Source organism: Trichosurus vulpecula, chromosome 9 (assembly GCF_011100635.1).
Source record: "Trichosurus vulpecula isolate mTriVul1 chromosome 9, mTriVul1.pri, whole genome shotgun sequence".
Taxonomy (NCBI): domain Eukaryota; kingdom Metazoa; phylum Chordata; class Mammalia; order Diprotodontia; family Phalangeridae; genus Trichosurus; species Trichosurus vulpecula.
In genome coordinates, this window is record NC_050581.1 from 74363351 (window position 1) to 74384962 (window position 21612).

At 45.5% G+C, this 21612-nt stretch overlaps 1 protein-coding gene across 1 annotated transcript in view; it reads left to right on the top strand.

The window, feature by feature from the left end:
• The first annotated feature begins 1924 nt into the window (after positions 1–1924).
• Positions 1925–21612, top strand: part of CACNA1H (calcium voltage-gated channel subunit alpha1 H) — a 416322-nt gene continuing 396634 nt past the window's right edge. Inside the window, exon 1 of the mRNA XM_036737928.1 lies at positions 1925–2301. Coding sequence (XP_036593823.1) covers positions 1925–2301 — 377 coding nt within the window. The remainder of the gene's footprint in view (positions 2302–21612) is intronic.

Genomic DNA, 21612 nt, shown 5'->3' on the forward strand with positions numbered 1-21612 from the left:
GCAGGACTCCATCACCTGATCGGACGTCTTATATGCCCTCCGACCCCTACCCCAGGGCCCTTGACTCCAGGGCCAGCAGTCATCTAAAGGGGATACTTGTGAGGATTAGGCTGAAGGAAGGGGAAACCTAGAGAGAGAGGAGGGGCGGGGGAGGGGGAGAATAAAAGATAGGTCCAGAAAGATAAGACAAACGGAACCGGGGGAGTGGGGGTGGGGGAGGGGGAGGAGAGAAAAGAAAGAGAGAAGAAAGGAGAGAAAAGAGAGACAAGGATAGACAAGGAGGGATAAAGAGTAGAGAAGAAAACTAGACCCGGAGCCAGGGAAGGAGAAGGGAGAGACGGGGACAGACACAGCAGAGACTGGTACAGAGGGAGGGGAGAGAGGAGACAGAGAGACAAAGAGAGAGAAGAGAGAGGGGGGAAAGGAGAGAGAGAGAGAGCAGGAAGAGAGAGGAAAGCTAGGGACTGAGCAAAGCGAGAGAGATACCCCGCTGACGGGGTCACCTGGGCTCCATCGCTGCCCTGCCTCCGCTCTCCGCGCCGCGTACCCCACTCCACTCCCTCCCGGCTCCGCCGGGTTCCCAGCCCCTCCTCCTTGCCTCCTCCCTCGGTCCCTCCTCCGGCTGGTAAAGCCGAAGTTTCCTGTGCTGTGCTGGGCTGGGCTGTGCGGCGCGGAGCAGAGCGGAGCGGGGAGGCTCCGGAGCTGGCGACAGAAGCTCCACGGCATCCCGGCCCCTCGCGCCTCTGCCTGACCACCCGGTCCTCGCCTTAGCTTGACTTCCCAGAGGCCCGACCCCAGGTCGCGAGGAGGCGCGTCCTCTTGCCTCGGGAATTGGGAGGCAGGGGGAGGGCGCATCTCCCCGGGAGGCGGAGGAGGTGGGGGCAGGACTGAGGCAGCCTGAGACAGAGACACAGAGACACAGAGAGACAGGGACCGCGAGGGAGCGAGCTAGCGAAGGAGACGCGAAGCGCGCGACACCGCGCCGTCAGTCGGGGATCTCTTAGTGGCTGGTGGATTTACAAAGCTGGAGTCCGGCCGGGCGCCGTCCTGGCTTCCCGGGAAGTGTCTCCGTGCCCTGGTGCGCGGTGAACTGGACGTCACGGCTATGCTCGTGGGGAGCCATCTGGTCACCGGACCCAGGTGAGGCCTCGAAGGAGTCACTAGGGCACTTAGTCCCCCGGCCCGGGACGCAAGACCCACGTAGCTCGACCCCTGCCCACCCCGCTGCCGCCCCGCACTTCCCGCCTCCCTGGACCCCTTTCCAACTTCCCCAAAGCCAGGACCCAACTCGGGGGAGGGGGTACCTCCTTCCAGAAATCCCCTCTTCCCTCGGTTTTCCAGCGTACCCAACCTGGAGGGGCAGTGGGTTAAGGGACGGCGAATGCCCAGTGCCCTGCCTGGCCTGGTGGGGCTGGGACAAGGGGAATGGGAGCAGAGGGAGGGAGCGGGTACCGGGGTACTGCAGGGGTTGGAGGGGGTCTAAGAGAGCATTTGCTTTAATACGAAAGACAAAGGCGCTGAGGCGGCAGCGGGCGGGGGGCGGCGGCGTGGCACACGCTCCCAGCCCCCGGCGCCCGCCGGCCCGGCCGGCTTTCTGCTCTGGTGGAGTATCTACGTGGGGAGAAGTCGGGGGAGAGGTGGGAGGGAGTAAGGCGCTGGATGTCCTTAGACTCCATTTCTGCCACCGCCTCCCGGCCCCTAGTTTGTCCTCCACACTTGGGAATACCCCCACCCCCACCCTCAGCCCCAGTCCTTCTCCCCTTTGTCCCTCTCTCCCTGCCCTCCCCCCTCCCCGGCTGTCTGGGGCGGGGCCGGCCGGGGGCGGTAGGGGGAGGGGGTAGAGGTGTCGCCCCCCCCCACCCCGGTCAGCTCTGCCTTTGTCGCCCCCCTCCCCCTTCCCTCCCCGCAGGTGCCGCCCGCGATCATGACTGATGGCGAGAGGAGACAGCCCTTGCAGCCGCTGGCTAACGACGAGGTCCGGGTGCCCATCGCGTCGGTCCAGGCTGCCCAGCCTGGGGAGGAGGAGGAGGATGCGGCCAGCGGCAGCAAGTCTCTCCAAGGCAGCGTGGCCTCGGGGGCGTCCTCTGCCCGGGAACGGGAGCTGGAGCGTGAGCGCGCGCCGGAACCGGAGCCGGAGCCGGAGCCGGCTGCCGAGCCCGAACCCGAGCAAGAGCCGGAGCCGGAGCTGGGCGCCGCCGACGAGGAGCAAGTCCCCTACCCGGCTCTGGCCGCCACCGTCTTCTTCTGCCTCAAACAGACTTCGCGGCCGAGGAGCTGGTGCCTCAGACTGGTCTGTAACCCATATCCTTCCCTTCTAGTCCCTTTGGGCTGCTACCTCATGAAGAGGGGCGCACAGGGCTCAGGCTACTAGGCGCAAAGTGGCCACGGCATCCCAGAGGGAAGGAGGAAAGGTGGGCTGTCCTGCCTTCCTTTGAGAAGTGCTCCAGGGACATAGTTGACCCCCTTGCCCTCCCCTGCCCGGCCCTGCCTTGCCTGGACACCAAGAGTCCTTTTTCCTTCTAGGATTTTGCATCCTGGGAGGGACCGACGGGCTTTGGGACGTGCCTGGGAACCGGTGCAGTACTGTGTTTTACGTGTATATCAGGGAAGGTGGCCTGTGGCCTGGGAAGCCCACCTGCCAGGGGAGCTTGGGAAAACTTGGTGTTTCTGAATAATTGAGGTGGACTCAAAGCAGTTAGTTACACTTTGCTGTCCCCCCAGCATCCCGTTGCTCTGCCTGAGTTGTTAGAGATCTTGGCTCCCTGGAGCAATATTGGAGAAGCCTGGTCCCTTGATGTCCTTTTCTATACAGAAGTGATCTGAATGGCAGGGCATTTATAATTCGATTCTATAGGGAGTCACTGCAAAGGCATAATGTTAACATGATCTTAGTCTTCAAAAAGAGTTAGGCTATCCAAGTAAGAAAAGGAGAATGTAGTCTTGTGGTTTCTCTCCACTTCGCACTTCTCTCTCTTATTAGGAAACTAGGAAAATTTGTATTTTATTCTGGATAGTGGGGAAAAGATAACGGGTTCACCTGCACTTGATCAGGAATCAGCGAAATGGGACTTCTTTAATACTTATTAACCTGTATGTCTGCAAAGTCCTTAGAGGAGGAGGAGAAAGACCAAATCTCAAAACAAGAGAGAGAAAAGGAAGCATTTGTTTAAAAGAGTACAAAAGCAGGCAGAAAACTGGCATAAACATGTAACTGTTTTCTAAGGGGAATTTACATGTTTCATTTTGCACAAGGATGGCTGTTTGGCGGATGGGTGGAGTTGGCTGTGAACCTGTTGTGGTGCAAATTGGAAATGTTTAGGACTAATTCCTACTTCAGATGGGAGGGGAGGACAGGCCCCTCACTTCCCTTTCTCATCTCCCCAGCTGATTTTATTTCCAACCATAGAGAAATGTGTTCTTCTTTCCCAGTAGTTGTGACAAGTAGAAAACTGAATTTCAGAGAAAAGCAAGAAAAGTCATGTGTGACACTAGAATTGTCTGTCATTACGGCCAGGGAATCTTAAGCAGTCAAGCTTTCCAAATCTCTGGCAAATTCTTTGTTAATTAGAGAGCTCCAGCTTTTATGTGGAGGGGGAATGGGGAAGAGGCTGTGTGAAGGCACCTAGGTTAAACATTAGACTGCTCCACTATATATATTGTGGATTCCCTGGGCAGTGAGCAGCATTTGCCTGGCTTAGTGGATATTCCCAGTATCAGTTCAGGCACCCCCACCCCCACTTTTGCAGCCTTGCATTTCTGAGGCCTGGGTTTATTCAGGCAGCTGTGCCATTGTGGTTGCTAGGGGCGTTGGATGTCTCTCAGTTTTTAGTTTGCACAGAGCTGGAGTGATTTGGTGTTGAGAGCAGCAAGGCAGGGGTGAAAAAGCCATCCGTGTTTTCCACACTAACTTTCCTTGTCAAAGTTAGGAAGACAAGAAGAAGCAAGGATGAGCAATGTTTGTTTACATTTTCCTGACCTTGTACATTTTGCTGTATAAATATTAAATATAGATGAGGAATCTGAGCTCCAAAAAAAGTAATAAAACTGATGTTTCTCTTTTCTAAAATCTAAACACTGGGTGAGTTGGATTCCCCTGGACCCTTCTAAACCAGGTTATCAAGACTGAGGAGGATGAACTGTTAGGATTGGGAGAAGGAGCTACTATGTCATACCAAGTAATAAGGACACTGGGCAGTGGATTTTTTTTTGCCTGTGTCTTAAGGGTTCTAAGTTTCTAGAGGCTCTGTCGAGTTTGTGTACAATTTAGCTTTTTGTGAATGAGCCTTTGCAACCACTCTCTTTACTCTCCCCCAACACACACACACACACACACACACACACACACTATTTTGTATGTGATTTGAATCCTCTTTGAGGGGTGGATGATTACCCATCAAACTTCTGTGTCATTGGAAAGGAAAATGGTCCAAGTGACATTGTTTGAGAATTAAGGAATAAAAAGCTCTAGGATCCTAAATCCAGTAGATAAATCTACTAGTTGGGATTAGCCCTTCAGTTGGTGGGATGAGATCAGAGCCAGCCCTCAATAAATGTCTCCTTCCCATTTTTTCATTTGAAGGTATTTGTAAAGAAAAAAAAACTAAAGTGATCATAGGACTAGCTCGTGTCCTGGAGTCTCTCTCTCTCTCTCTCTCTCTCTCTCTCTCTCTCTCTCCAGTCCAAGTTTCTGGCAGTTCTTTTTGTATGTGTGGGTTTGTTTTGTTTGTTCAGTTACGTCAATCTTTGCATCTGAATTTTAGTTTTCTGAAAGCTAGCCAGAGGAAAAACATTGTTTGGGAATTGAGTTAGAGATTTCTAGCTAGTTTTTGGTTGTTGTTTTTTAATATAGGAAGTGGAAATAATAGCAAAGGATATTTCCTTGAGTCTAGGAGGGAAGGAGTGATGGAAGGAAGGAAAGAAGGAAGGAAGGAAAGAAGGAAGGATACAAACAAGTAAAGAGGGAGGGAAAGAAGGAAGAAAAGAAGGAAGGATACAAACAAGTAAAGAGGGAGGGAAAGAAGGAAGAAAAGAAGGAAGGAAAGAGGGAAGGGAGGAAAGAAGGGAAGGAGGGAGGTAAGGAAGAAAGGCAAGGAAGAGCAGAAGTAAAAAAAGTAAAGAGGGGAGGGAAGAGAAGAGTGGAAGGAAAGAAGGAAGGAAGGAAAGAAGAAAGGAAGGAAGGAAGGGAAAGAGGGAAAGGAGAAAGGAAGGAAAGAAGAAAGGAAGGAAGGAAAGAAGGAAGGAAGGTAGAAAGGAAGGTTGGTTTATCTCTGGAATTACCCAGATATCCAACTCACCTTTGTGTCTTGAGTGTGACTTACAATCTGAATGGATTTCATTTGTCTCTTTATGGAAGAGGAAAAATCCATGGGAGTTTGAGGGAAGATAAGAGTACTTAGTAAAGCATTTCTGCAGAAGACAACAAGGAGCCATACCTTCTAAAAAGAGATTTGACTGTAAGGTTCTGGATAGAAACAGGGTCAGGCATAGTGGCTGGGAAATGATGGAGACAGAGTTCCATCACTAGAGTAACAAAGTTCCTTCTCTAGGTTCAGTCTCCTCTTAGCTTTTACTTCACCACCTGAGACAGGTAATCCTTCTTCTGTGGCCTATGACAAGGTTCTTCTTCTTACAAGACCAATAGGAACAACACAGAACCTGAGTCTAAACTTAATCCTATGTCGAATTTCCATATTGACTCTGATCACTCTGGGAATGAAAATGGGCATTAGCTTATCTGCAGGGCTTGAGGGAGTATATGAACTCTTTCCATCACCTCAAGAGAGTTATTTTTAGCTTCTTATGTGCTTTCAATTGTCATGCTCATTCTCATATGAGTCTTAAAGGACAATCCCAATCCTTCCCACCCCTTTTGCAATCAACACTATCCCCTTTCTATACAATCCCTTCTTCCCTAATACAATTTTGCTCCTTCTTGAAACTCAAACCACTTCTGCTGGTTAAGGATAACTTTGTAAGATCAAGCCAAACTAGAGAATTGTTTTATATTTCAACCTACTGAAATTCTGGGTCTGCCTAATTGGAGAAATATAAGTTCCTTAAGGGGGAAAACTAATTTATTTTGGTGGGGTTTTTTTATATACCTATCAACTAATAACACAGTGCTGGGCACATGGCAGGCACTTAATACTTATTGAATGAGTAGATGATTTTTTAATGAATATCAGCCATTCCAGATGGAGGCTCTGACCTCCAACAGATGAAAGTTGCAAGTATGAGGGTTTAAGTACAGAGGTTAAGGGGGAAAAATCTAAAAAAAGCAATTGTGGATCTGACAGGTGTAAGGAAGATCAGCTTACTGCAAAGGACTGGAGATCAGATTGGGTTCTAATGTATATAGTAAGAGATTCCCTTGTAAATTCCTTGATACTGGGGAGCAAAATGGCCATATGTACAAGCTTGAGAGTTTACACAAGAATGAGTGCATATGTAGTTCAGTTTTACTGGTTGTTAGGAGCTAAACAAGATTTAGGGAAACTCTGATACACTTTCTAGACAGTTATAGATTGATGGGAAACAATACTGTCTTTGGAATCTTGGTTGGGCATATTGTGGGGGTGGAGGGAAGGAATCAGATAGCAGAATGGAGAGCCATGATAATCCAGTTTGTTTCTTCAGCTTACAAGTTGTAAACCAACTGTACAAATGGAGGGGGCCAAAATAGCAACTGGCCCAGGATTGGGGACTGTCTGTAGATTCAGCAAGACAGACTGTGGCAGAATGTCACATCTAGCAAGCTGCAGCCTGCTCTTGGGTATGAGTAGTGTTTTGAATGGAGAAAGGGTCAGTCTTTAAATAAGTCTTTAACTTTTCACACTCTGTTTCAGGAAGGAAGGCATTCTCTAGGAGATGGTGTAGCAACAAAGAACTGTAGTTATTTTGAGTGTGCTTGTCAGTTTAAATAAAATCCAGTGCAAAGAAGCTTCCAAGGGTGGGGGGGTATCCTTATTGATTTACTTTTTCTTTTTAAAAATATAATTGCAATAGAACTTTTTTGGTGAGTACTGTTGCTCCTACACAGGCCTATTTATAGAGGGAGGTGGGTGGGATTTTGTGTACTGTAGCCTGTCAGGCTGGGTTATGTGAGCTCGGTGGTGGCTCAAGTTTGCCATGTCTGTGTTTTGCACAGAATGCAACCAGGGACAGTTCTGCATGAGGGAAGGACTCTTATTAAAGGTAGATTTCGTTTCTGGTGATGTCACAGACAGAAAGGATGGTAGAGCCCTGGAGGCAATCCATGCCAGGAACCCTCATTGTGTTGTGGTCCCAGACAAACCAGCAGAGGGGGTGGGTGAGGGTGCTTGTGATCTTCAGGTAGAGGACAGCCTGGGTAATGAGTAGGAGTCTACCCACCTGAAATAACGATGAGGAAAGAAAGGGTTGGGCCTGTCATTAGGAAGTGATCTAAGGAGCTGAACTCCCTTGGAACCAAAAACTTCTTTTTAATACAAAAAGGTACATCCTAAAGAAGAGAGCACATGCTGGATTTTGCCATATAAGCACCCTGGAGAGGCAAGAGATTTGAACATAGTGTAAATAGCAATTAAATCTATTCTATGTGTTAGTTCATCCTTAAAGAAACACTAAGCTTTAGTTCTGACTCTGTTTCTACCCTGAGGTGTTACTCTGATCTTGATCCTAATGATCATAATAATAGCTCACATTTAGACTGAACCTTAAGGTGTACAGAGGACAATAATGTAGTTGTAAGGAAAGCATTTTGTAAATCCTTGCTGATTTTTGCCCTAATCTTAAACCAGATCTGTATCTTGACCCTAGCCTGACTCTAATGCTAAGCCTAATGCCATGCAATTTCTTCTATAAGCCAACAAGAAGCCTTGGCAGAAGGGTTCAAGTGTGTCCATGGCAAGGCATGTGATTATCCAACAAGCAAACCTTATTCAGCAGGGCTTTTGGAACTTCCAGCCTCACTTTGTCCTTTTCTGTAGGGTTGAGACTGAATTTGCTGTGGGTGATTCTGAATGTGGGGCCTCCACATTGCTTAACTTTTTAGCCTCATTCATTCATTCATTCAGAAAGTATTTATTTAAGCATATACTGTTTGCAGTTCTGTGCCAAGCACTGGGGATGGAAAGACAAAAATGAAACATTCTGTTTCCCAATAAATAGATGATGTTAAGAATTCTTCTCAACTACAAGCTGATCACAAGAGCTGTCCAACAATGGGAAAAACTGCTTTAAGATGCAGTCAGTTCCTCATCAAAAAAAAAAAAGTCTTCATGAGAGGGACCATAGATTAGGAATGTCATAGCAGGTATTCATACTTCGGATTGGTATTAGATTAGATGATGGCTGTGGTCTCTTTTTCTGTCAGTATTGCTGCAATTCAAAGAGAAACTTTCATAATGACAACTTTGTTTCTGACTAGAACATTGGTGCTGAAAGTGATGCCACGTCATTACAAGGAACCTCGTGAACTCCAGCACCAAATTCTGAGTAAGCTGAGTCCAGGATGGGCTATTTCAGTGGATAGTGAATAATTGTAGCAAGAAGCCATGGGATCAGAATGGATAAATTGTAGAGAAGTACTTATTTGCATCTATCACTGACATTGATCCAGGAGTTTCTTTCATTTTTTTCCCATGTCTGGTTGGAGAGGGCTGAAGTAGATACCCCACAGCTGCAATCTACCTCAACTGAGGAGTACAATTGGATTGGGCTCTGATGTGGAAGTTCCTTTTGAAAGTGAGCAGTGGACACCCACCTGTCAAAAAGTGGGGGATTGGATTTGATAGTCTGTAAGGCCCCTTCTAGCTCCAAAGTTCTAGCTCTAAAAAATTAGCTTAAAAAAAAAAGAATCCAGCATAGGGAGCTGCAGAAAACCAGGACCAGAAAGAATCTTAGAGGTTATCTAGTCCAATCCTCACATTTTGCTGAAAAGGAAACTGAGGCACAGAGAAGGGACGCAATTGGCCCAACATCGCACAACAAATCAGTGACAGAGCTGCAACCTGAATTGTGAGTTAGTCATTGCTGAGGCTGGATGATAAACAATCAGGGGGGTTGTAGAGTTGAATCCTTATTTAAGTAAGTAGGAGTTGGGCTAGGTTATCTCTTGAGGTCACTTCCAACTTTAAGATTCTTTGACTCTAAACCCGGTATGTTGTTTTGAATAGAGTGCTAGACTTAGAGTCAGAAAAACACGGGTTTAAATCTCACCTCTGGTGATTACTATTTGTGGGACCTTATGCCATTTATTTTGCCTTACTTGGCCTCAGTTTCCTCATCTGTAAAATGAAGGGCTAGATGGTGTCCAAGGTCCTTTCCAGCTTGAAACCTTTAAGAAGATCCCGGGGGAGGTACCTGCTCTTTGAAGAAGATGCCTCTGAGTAAGTCTCCTGGTGATTCCCCTCCCCCAGGGGCTCTCAAGGAGCTCAGTCTGGAGTGGTGGTTTGTATCCATCCCTCCTCCTGGGACCTGGAACAGCACCCTCAATGACAAGCAAAGGGGAGCTGAGTCTAATGACTGGGTGCTCTTTATTTCCTCTGACAAGAAAAAAAGAAGTGATTACAAAGGAGTTTGTATTCGTTTGTTGCTCCAAAACCGCAGGTTATTATCTTTATTTTGCCTAAGTTTCATCGGCCATAAGAAAAAGGGGAAGAGGCCTGAGGTGGCCAAAACTTCTAGTAAATTTGTATGCAATTACTGAAAATGCCAATCTCTTGGTCAAGTTAGTCTGTGCGTTATCAGTGTACAGGGCAGTGATCAGCTTTAGGGGAAGAGAGAAGCAGGGCTAGTCTTACACAGAAGCAGAGAATGATTCTTTATTCTGTTCTGAATTAAGGGATGCTTCTCAATATCTTCCCCAGTGATGAATGGAATTCTGGCATTAACAATTTAGACCTTTCCTTAAAATAGTGCCCTGTCTAGGTTCCCCTTTTATTTAAAAGAAGGCATTTTATTGAGATATTTTGTTTTCATATTACTTTCATTTCTGAATATATCCTTCCCCTAATCCCTTACCCTGCCAGGGAGCCCCTACAGGGACAGCTAGGTGGTGCAATGTGTAGAGTCCTGGCCCTGGAGTCAGGAAGACTGAGTTCAAACCTCAGACATTCACTAGCTCTGTGACCCTGGGCAAGTCACTTAACCTCTTTTTGCCTCAGTTTTCTCATCTATAAAATAAGGATAATAATAACACCTACCTCCCCAGGCTGTTGTGAGGATCAAATATGATAATATTTGTAAAGTGTTCAGCACAGTGTCTAGCACATAGTAAGTGCTATATAAATATTAGCTATTATTAACATCGTTGATGTTGTAACGAGAAATAAAAAGAGAAAAGAAGCAAAACAACTCAAAGCCTCCCTGGCTTATGGAGGCTTGTGGGACATTCCCCTAAGTGGATCAGTGGCTTTGGGAATTCCTGTTGATGTTCACAAGAAGGTAGGAGAACGAACATCACCCTTTGTTTTCTGTTGGAATAGGGCTAGTCCATAACAGTATTCAGCTAGAAGACAGGGTAGGTCTACTGTATGAATATTTTACGTTAAAATATTAATCTGCAAACAAAAAGAACCAAACCAAGTCTCTGATACTTTGGGATGGATTTGTATGTTAGTGTGTCTCCTTATTGAAAGGATGTGCCTGGAAGTGGGGTTAGGGAAGGAGAGTTTGGAGTGGGTCTAGGAAGGCAAGGTGACTCAAAGCCATGTCCTAGGAGAAAGGTTTTTGGACGGTGAAAGTTTAGCCTGAGGAAGGGAAGACAGAAGGATTTGGATCCCTGAGTAGCACAATACAGTAGAAATCATGCTGGATTTAGAACCAGAGGACCTGGCTCTGAGATACACTAGCTATGTAACTGGGCAAATCACCTCCTGGATTCCAGTTCCTCATTTGCAAAATAAGGTGGGGGGAGAAATGGGGGATGACCTTGGCTCCATATTCATAATTCTATTACCTTCAGACATCTGAAGATTGTTGTCACAGAGGAGAAGAATTTTACTCTTTGAGGATCCAGGGTGTGAGGGAGCAGCATTCTATCCACTGTGCCACCTAGCTGCCCTAAATTTGTTGTTCAATAGTGTCTGACTCTTGGTGACCCCACTTGGGGTTTTCTTGGCAAAGATACTGGAATGGTTGGCCATTTCCTTCTCCAACCTAAAATGATAGGCAATCCTAGGTAGCTTTGGCTCTCAGGAGGAGAAAATGGTTAGGGGAGCTTCCTGACTATTAGCTCTGTTCAACAGTTGAACATACCACCATGTGAGACAGTGAGATCATTGTCACTGGAGGTAGTCAGATAGAAGCTAGACGATTGCCTGTTGGGGCTACTGTGGAGAGAGCGCCTTCAATGCTTGTGCCATTGGGCTAGAAGACCACTTAGAGCCTTCTCAGCTCTGAGACCCTACCACTAGAATTTGATTTTCCTATAATTCTAAGGTGAGACTAAAGCCCTATATCCATTTATTCCTATGCATCTCTGTGGCTTTAGTCTAGGGGTTGGCAGCCCTTTGAAAAGAAGTAGTGTGCCAAACCATGGACCACATGCCTTTTTGGCATATTAGGGCCCCTTTGGGAACAATGAGCCAAGAGATTATTGACCGCCTCAGGGAATGGGATCCCAGACCACTTGCCTTGAATTCTAAGCAGAACATTTGGGTGTGGGGGTCAGCCCGCAGACTTAAGAATCTGGAGAGGCTGAGTTCCCGTTGACTAACTTGTGAGTGGGATGGGCGTATGAGCCAGCTGCTGAATCCTCCTGGCAGCAGAGAGGGGGTCATGGTTGCGGCACCCGTGCCATGTGCCAAGAAACTTGACCTGTATGTTAGAGGTTGCCAACCCCTAGCTCAAGGAAGTTCTCTTATCTGAATGCCCTTCTGCCTGTGTGTACACATGGAGGTGGTTTGTTCCGTCTGGTAAGCTCCTGTCCAGAGCTGCTTTTTACTTGCCTGTGTGTGGTCAGGGCTAAAGACTGACCCAACTAAATTCTGCCTTAGGGTAGGACAGCATTCCATTCCATTCTGTTCTGTTCATTTCAGTTCATTCTTTCATTCATTCAAAAATGACAACAACAAGAAGCCAGGTTAACAAAGCATGTGTTAGGCACCAAGGGGAGTAGACAATTTATTAAGTCCATTTTCCTGCCTTCTTGCAGTTTATAGTTTAGTAGGCTGATAAGTCACAAGCTCCTATTTTGTGGTTGTTGCCATTCAGTTGTTTTTCAGTCATGTCCAACTCTTTGTGACCCCATTTGGAGTTTTCTTGAAAGATTTACCATTTCCTTCTCTAGTTTGTTTTACATATGAGGAAACTGAGGCAAACAGGGTTAATTGAATTGCCCAGGGTCACACAGCTAGTAAGTGTGTGAGGTCAGATTTGAACTCACAAAGATGAGTCTTTCTGACTCCAGGCTCAGCAGCCTTCTATCCACTGTGCCACCTAGCTGCCCTAAATTTGTTGTTCAGTAGTGTCTGACTCTTCGTGACCCCACTTGGGGTTTTCTTGGCAAAGATAATGGAGTGGTTTGCCATTTCCTTCTCCAACCTAAAATGATAACTCATGGTATTATAAAAGTATATTAGAAAGGTAGAAGATAAAGTGAGGTAATTACCCACAAGGGGAATGGACCAAATGTGGGGTAGTGGTAAATCTGAGGTTTGGAATCTGCAGACCCTAGGTTAACTGAGTGACCTGAGCAAGTCACTTCCCCTTCTCAGGTCCTTCCTTTGTAAAATGGGTGGGTTTGACGCCTTCTACAATCTTATCTAGCTCTAACATTCTGTGATTCTGCGATATGGAATAGGTGGGGAGTGTGTGTGTGTGTGTGTGTGTGTGTGTGTGTGTGTGTGTGTGTGTATAGAGTGAGCAAAGAGAGGGAAATATTCTCTAATTGGGCTTCTTGCTCTTCCTGAAGATGCTTTGACTCCTGCCCTCAGTAAATGAAAAGTATTTACTGAACTTGGCTCCGTGTTGTGTTGTGAGACTTGGGAGATGTAACCAGACTTCTGAAGTATAGACATATTTTCATGTACTAAGAACAGCCCGAAAGCTGTTTTTAAACAAATGATTTTTAGCCTTGCTACAGTCGGTGGGTCACTTGTCTTTGATGATGGGGAAGAGGATGAGAGGCGCAGCCAAGTTGCCTGGTTCATCCTACCTGTCTTTGGGGCAAGTGCAAATCTTTTCTGAGTCCTCACTCTTTGTAGGCCTATGTCTGTGCCCTGCTCTCTGGGGACTGAGGAGAAGGACACCTGGGCCCTGCCGCCTGGAGTGCTTACCTTTAACAAGCCTTCAATTTGGCCCAGAAGAATTACTTCTAAAATCTAGGGCACGGGTCTCCAACTTTTGGGGCTCAGGACCCCATTACGCTAGGACCCAAAAAAGCTTTACATGGGTTATAGATATCATTGTTTGCCATATTAGAAATGGAGACTAATGATTTTTTAAGAACATTTATTAACTCATTTAAATAGCAATAAATCCATTACATACTAGCATAAATAACTTATTTTTTGAAAAATAACTGTTTTCAAAAAACAGTCAAAAGAGTGGCATTGTTTTACATACTTTTGTATCTCTTTAGTATCTAGCTTAATAGAAGATAGCTAGATTCTCCTATCTGCTTCTGCAGTCAATCCATGTTGTTTTGGTTCAAATAGATGAAGAAAATTGAGTCTTACATACATTTAGTTAAGAATAAATAGGCAAATAATGTCTCAGCAGCATTATGAAAATAGTTTTGACCTCTTGGACCCCCTGAAAGGGTCCCTGGGCTAGCCACACTTTGAGAACCACTAAAATAGAGGATTTTCTTCAATATATTTGAGCTCTAAATTTGAGAACTCAGTCATATCCTTTGGTCATTTCCTTTTGGTAGTGTGATGGGTAGATATTCAAGGGGCTTAGCCTCTGAGATGCTGGTAGTGAGATCCTGGCAGGATAATCTATTAGTCTGGCAAAGGGATTTAGATCTAGTTGCCCCAGGACAAGACACTGAGGCAGTGCCATAAGGGTTTGGGATTCTCTGTCCTTAGCTAATATGTTTGGAGGCCTTAAAGTCAGTGAGATGATTTAGCAATGGGTTCCTTAAAATAATTAAGGCATGATTTGCCATGCTTGATGGTCTGGCTTTGGGGTTTTCACCTCTTAAGAAGCATCTTTGTGCTCATTTGCTGTTTTATATTCTGGCTTTCAAGAGGCAAAATCTGGTGTGAAAATGCAGAATGCTTCCTTTCCCTGGATAAGCTTCTTTAAACTTCAAAAATAATAGACACATTCACTAATGACACAGGATACTCCTAGAACTGTGACTGCCCTTCAGGTCCAAAGCACACCAACACACTTTTCATTCAAAAGATTTATTCATTTTTGTGCTTTAGACTCTTAGAAACATGGAGTTCCAGACTTGGAAAGACCCGTATAAATCATCTAATCCAATCACTTCCTGAAGTCCCTTCTACAATATTCCTCCAAGTGTCATTCAACCTCTGCTTAAACACCTCCAGTGACAGGAAATCCATTGCCCAATTAGCCCATTTTATTTTTTTGACCCTATTCATAGTTGGGTTGGGGCAGCTAGGTGGTACACTGGATAGCACCCTGGGCCTGGAGTCAGGAGGAGTCATCTTAGTGAGTTCAAATCTGGCCTCAGACACTTACTAGCTAGCTGTGTGGCCTTGGGCAAGTCACTTGACCTTGTTTGCCTCAGTTTCCTTATCGGTAAAATGAGTTGGAGAAGGAAATGACAAACCACTCTAGTGTCTCTTCCAAGAAAACCCCAAAAGGGGTCACAAAGAGTCAGACACAACTAAAATGACTGAACAACAAAATTGATAGGCAGTGAGGGGAATTACAATGATCTGAATTCTCCTACCACACCACCCATTAGTTCTAGCTCTCCTTTTATCACATGATAGCCCTGGAAGTCATGGTATTATGACATGGTATAGTTAGAAGGGGTGGGGAACCTGAGACCTCGAGGCCACATGGGGCCCTCTAGGTCCTCAAGTGTAGCCCTTTGACTGAATGCAGCCTTGAGCCACATGGGGCCTCGAGGCCACAGGTTCCCCACCCCTATGCAATGATAACTCTTTTCTAAGCTAAGCACCCCCAAGTTCCTTTATCCAATTATTTCCCATCCTGGCATTCCTCATCCTCCTCTCCCTTCTCTGCATGCACTACTGCTTCTCAATGTCCTTTCTGAAGTGTGGTGCCCAGAACTGAACACATTACTCCATATATAGCGAGAGGGTTGGGGCAAAGGACAGACAATAGAACTGCCACCTCCCTTGTTCTGAACTTGGTGCTCCTCCTGACTTTTGAACCATTGCCTCATGTTGACTCACATTGATCTTGGAACCCACTGGAAACCCCTGGACCTCTTTTAGCTCATGAAAAGCTTGGCAACTCTACTTCTCCCATCCTGTGCATGTGCAGTTGGTTTTTTGGGCTTGTATTGGATTGTGCGTTCACTGCCGCTACATTTCAAAGTAGATGTTAGATAATAAGGTCAATCAGGACCGAGCCAGCTGTTGGGGAGCATATAACAAAGAACAAGCAGCTGCTCTCCCCAAGACAAAATTCCACAACGCAGAAGAAATCATTGACAATTAAGAAACCAGGTCAGAATTTACTAGAAAAAGCAAAGAGGAAATTTTTTTGATTTCAGATTTTTTTTCTTCTCATATTCACTCAGAACCCTTCAGCACTACAATGTACACATTGTAGAAGGAAAAAACACACATATTATTGAAGTCCTGGTTTCTGTTTGAATAGAAGTAAAAACCTTTTTACTGGCTATAATCACATGCTGAAGTTTGTCTCCAGAATTCCTTAAAGGGACAAAAAGAACAGCACATGTATCATGATATGTGAAGAAACTGAGGGTCTGAGACCACACAGTCATGCAAAAGACTGAGTCAGCTGCAGGACTGATTCCACAGGAAACTGGCTGAAGCCAAACATGAGATAGTCTTGGGAGGGACCTCAGAGGCCAAGGAATCCAACCATCTCATTTTACAGTTGAATAAACTGAGGCCTAGAGAGGTCTATCAATAATCATGGGGTCAATTAAGTAGGAAATGGCAGAGTCATGATTCACACCCAGATCCTCTGATGCCAAATTCGGTGCTCAATCACACTCCAAATCATTTCCCCAGATTTTTTTTGCCATCGGCACAGTGAAGAAAACATTTCCATATGGGGTAAGGGAATGAGAATTTATTAAACTCCTACTATGTGCTAAGTGCTTTACAAGTATTACCCAATTTGATACTCACAACAAGCCTGGGATGTATGTGCTATTATTAACCCATTTTACAACCAAAGAAACTGAGGCAGGCAAAAGTTAAATGACTTGCCTAGGGTCACACAGCTGCCAAGTTTCTGAGGTAGAATTTGAACCCAGATCTTCCAGAGCCCAGGCCCAGCACCACCTAGCTGCTTGTAGGTGCTTATACTTTCGTAGCATTTGCCCTGAGATGCATCTTGAGGTAGTGAAGAGTGAGCTGAAGTTGGAGTTAGGAAGACTTGCTTCTGAAGAAACTGAGGCAGGCAAAAGTTAAATGACTTGCCTAGGGTCACACAGCTGCCAAGTTTCTGAGGTAGAATTTGAACCCAGATCTTCCAGAGCCCAGGCCCAGCACCACCTAGCTGCTTGTAGGTGCTTATACTTTCGTAGCATTTGCCCTGAGATGCATCTTGAGGTAGTGAAGAGTGAGCTGAAGTTGGAGTTAGGAAGACTTGCTTCTGATGCATACCGACCAGGTATATTACTCTAAAGGAGATACTTAGAGTCTTAGTGTCTGAGGCAACTATAAATTGCAGAACAATTACTAACCTGCATTTGTAGAGAAAGTTTTCCTCCCTGGAACTCCCTACACCGATGAAACCGGAGATCTGGACCCCCATCACTTACCTGTGACTAAAAATGTTTAAAAAGAAAAGAAAAAAACCAAAACCAAACAAAAAACCCCTTTCAGACAGGCCCAGCTCATTCAGCTTTTAGATACTTGTGGTGAAAGCAAAAGGTCTCATGGTGACACCAGTGGAGGGGCCAGGGCTTCCCTTTATGGTGGCTGCTGTTGCTGCTGCATCCCTTTGAGGATGGGGAGGGACCGAGGCTCTTGTGGCAGAGTAGCGAGAAAATTAGATTCAGAGTTGGAGCACCTGGATTCAAATCCTACCATTGCCACTAGCTAGCTATATGACCTTGTCCAGGCCTTAATTTCCTCGAATGCAGATCAGAATATGGCAAGTTCATAGGAGAGTTTAAAAACAAAAAAAACAGCATGAGACCTTAGAGCAGGAAGAGCCAATACCGGAGGGCTTCATAGGGAAGAATTTTGACAAGCTGAGATGATGAGAGATCATTTCAGATGAGGGGTTGGCATAGACAAAGGCATGGAGACCAGAGAGGATGGGAAGTAGGCCAGTTTGAGACAGGCATAGCCTGAGTGGAGGGCAATGGTGAGAGCTAAGGCTGAAAGAATCATATGGAGTCAGACTAGGGAGGACTTAGAATTGGCAGGTGTTTATATTTTATTCAACAGGTAATAGCTTACCAAAAATTTTTGAGCAGGAGAGAGATGCTAAAATAGTGGTTTATTAGGAAGCTTAATCAGGCGGCATATCCAAGATGGAATGGAAGGGTAGGCAGAGATGATTGAATGGCCCAGACAGTTTTGAAGAGTGTTGCCAGCTTCTCCCTTTGGTCTGGAGAGAACTGAGATGTCTCCAAGGTTCCCACCTGTTTTCAAACACCTCAAAAAAAAAAAAGTGGCCTTCGGTTACTTCGATTTTTGGGTTTGGTCCCAGCCGCCTGGTGGACCCTGGCAATTTCTTTCTTGGGTTTCTTGGTATTTCTCCCATGTAAATAGATTGAGGAAGCAGCTGTGGGGAGACTTGACTCCTGGCATATAGGAGAATACCTGGCATTGGCTGAGCTTTCACAAAGGGTTTTGATTAACGACTGCGTGAATGGCACGGGGTGTGAGTTCACCTTACAGGTATGGGCTCATAAACCCCTCTTTCCTCCATGTAGATGTTTATCCCAGGCCCCAGAGGATGGGTAATTTATGATGCTGAACCTTTCCAACAGCTAATGCTGATGGCCAGAGAGTGAGATCCCAAGGAAAAGGCAGGGACTCAGCTGAGTTCCTATTAGTTATAGATGTCAAACTATATGAAATGGGCAAAATTTACAAGATTGGGCTTTGATCCAATTCCTTACACATCTGCTCTGGGCCCAGGACAGGGGAGAAGGAAGAGAGGCCTACTGGGGGGCTGGTCAGGAAAGAGGAAAACACATTGTCGTAGCCCTTCCCCCTCTTGATTCTCAGCCCCAAAAGATGGCCAGTCTAGCGGATCAGAAGCAGGGGAGGCATAGGACTCAGCAGAGGAGAGAGATGGCTGTGGTTCATGGGAGCATAGATTTAAACCTAGAAAGGCCTTAGAATTCAACTAGTCCAATTCTATCATATTGCAGATAATAATAATTTTAATAATAATAACTATCAAAGTACTTTCCATATGTATCTCATTTGGTTCCAACGACCAGCGCTACCCTGTTGGTTGTCTGACTTTGTGACCCCATTTGGGGTTTTTCTGGCAGATACTGGAGTGGTTTGCCATTTCCTTCTCCAGCTCCATTTCTAGATGAGGAAACTGAGGCAAACAGGGTTAGGTGACTTACCCAGGGAGCTAGTGTCTGAGGCTGGATTTGAACCCAGGCCCTCCTGACTCCAGGCCCAGTACTCTATCCACTGTGCCACCTAGCTGCCCCTAGGCAGGTCATTTAATTTCTATTTGTCTCAATTTCCTCAACTGTAAAACGAGAATCATAACACCACCTACTTCCCAGGGTTATTGTGAGGACCAGATGAGATGATCTTTATAAAGCACTTAGCATAGTGTCTGGCGCATGGTAGTTGTTATATAAATTACTACTACTACGACGACGACGACGACGACTACTACTACCATCACTACCACCGCTACCACTATTACTACCTGGAGTGTTTGACCCGCTCCAAGGAACTCATCAGCAAGTTGTCTGCTCCCTTTCTGTGTGCCCAGCTTTATTAATGTATTAATACGTAACCACTTAACTGTGTGTGGCTCTGAGCTCTCCCCTGTGTAGAGAGACTTCCCCTTGACTGCCCAAGGGGACCTGATACTCTAAGCTAGGGATCTCCAACTCAAGCTTTTGTTTGTTCTAAGTAGATAACACTCATCTATTTGCACTTCTGCTATCTAAATCTCTGTTTCTCTTCATAAAGACATGTGTACTCAATTATATATTCATCTGAACAAATAATAGCCAACGTTTATAAAGGGTTTTATCGTTTGCCAAGTGCTTTGCATATATTATCTCATTTGAGCCTTACAACAACCCCAGGGAGATAGGTGCTACAGGTTTCATTATCCCCACTTTACAGACGAGGAGACTAAATCTCAGAAATGTTAAATGACTTGTTCTTGATCACACAGAAAGTAAGTGTCAGAGACAGGTTTTGAACCTGAGTTTGGATCTAGTGCTCTATTGAGTACAGCACACTCATGTCAAGGATTTCATGATATGACTCAGAGGGCTGCTAGTCACTGGAAGCAGTGGGTCATGGGTTAGAGATCCCCATTGTAAACTGTTCTCGTGCCTCTAGACCCAAGCATAGAGACAACAGAGAAGAAATAGATGGGGAAGGGTTTGCATCACACAAAGACCTATCCCCACTAATCAACAAGCATTTAGTAAGTGTGTTATATGTTCATGCAGGGCATTCTGGGAGATCCTGAGGATACAAAAACAAAGAAAAAGAAAGAAAAAGAAATAACCACTACCCACAGGGAGTTTATGTTCTTTCCACAGGCAGATTTTCTCTCCAGTTAACTGTTGTGATTATTTTGGTGATGCACTCACAAAGAGGGAGCCATAAGCTGCCTTATCCTTCCCAGGTATCCTCTTGTGTCTCATTAGAGCAAGTAAAGAGCTTTGGAGGCCTTTCTTGATCATTCTAGCCTTCACGGATCTCTCTATCATTCAATGCTTATACCACTTATTATTTGAACTGTACACTGGGTATTTGTGAGTGGGGGTGGGGAGGAGAGGAGGACTCCAGAATTGAGATTTTACAAGTGTAGGGAATCAAGTTGTCAATGTGGGAACTCCCTCCACCCATACAGACCTGGAACTCCTCTTTTATTCAAAGTTTTTGACACTTCCCTGGGGCCACAGAAAGGCTGTGAGTTCCCATGCCTGGAATTCTCTCACTCCTTATCTCCTCTTCCTGGTTTCCCTCAAGTCCCAGCTAAAATCTCAACTTCTACAGGAAGCCGTTCCAGTTCTCCCTTAATTCTAGTGCCTTCCCTCTGCTGATTATTTCTAATAGTTGTGTGCATGTTGTGCCCACCATTAGACCCTGAGTTCCTTGAGATTGTCTTTTATCTTTGTTTGTGCCTGGCACATAGTAAGGGCTTAATAGGTGTTTAGTGCCTGGCACTGCTAGTTTGTGTCAAAGGTTTGACTTGAACCTATGTCTTCTTGGCTCGGAGGCAATCTCTCTATCCACTATACAGACTAGGTCTTAATTACTCAATGTCTCGTTCTCTAGGGAAGGAGAAGGAAGGGAATAAGCATTTATATAGCTTGCTTTACAAATATTTCTCATTTAATCTTCACAACAATCCTAGGAAGGTGGTGCTATTAATATCCCCATTTTTCAGTTGAAGGAACTGAGGCAAACAATAGTTAAGTGACTCGCCTAGTGTGTTTGAGGCTATATTTGAACTCAGGTCTTGCAGGCCTAGTGCTCCATCCACTGGGCCCATCTAGCTGCCTATAGTTGCATTTTGTGTGAGTTTTGTGTCTAGCCAGACTCTGAACTCCCTAAGGGCAGGCACTATATCTTGGAACTCATAGAATCATAAAGGAACTGTCAAAAATCCTTTATTTTAATTATCCCATTTTACAGAGAAGAAGATCCAGGCCCCCAAAAGGGAAAGGAACTTGTCCATAATCCCTCTATAGCAAAGGGTAGGATTTAATTCTAGGGCTCTTGACTATCATCCCCCATCTTCACTCATCCCGCTTCTTCACAGTCTTCTCTGTTGTCAAACGGATACCAACAAGGGCCTGGTAACATAGCAGTTGTTTAGGACATGCTTGCTGAAAGACACGTTGGTAGAAGTTGGTTACCTTTTCCATCACCTCCTCAAGTGGCCCTCTGCCCACAGCACGGTGCGAAGTTGATTGATGGATATAGTCTCTCTAGGTGCTGATACCCTCAGCACTCTGGAAATGCCAGCTGTTGCTTTTGTGGTCGAGACAGCCACCAGATGTGACCAGGCCCCTACACTGTTTTGTTCTTCAATGTTTCTGAAAAATCAGACCCTTGCAGATCTCAGGGCTCATTTAGTCCAAGATCTTCATTTTATACATAAGGATAATATTAAGTCATGTTTATTTGACACCCTCGGAGGCTTCAGTACTTTGGAAGTGCTTTCCTCCCAATAACCCTGTGAGGGAAGCAACCTTAGCCTGAACTTTGATTTCATCATGGTAGGGAACGCTTAGTGTGGAAGTTCCTTCCAACAATACATATCGGCAATGGGACTATAACTTCTAGTCCCAGAGTT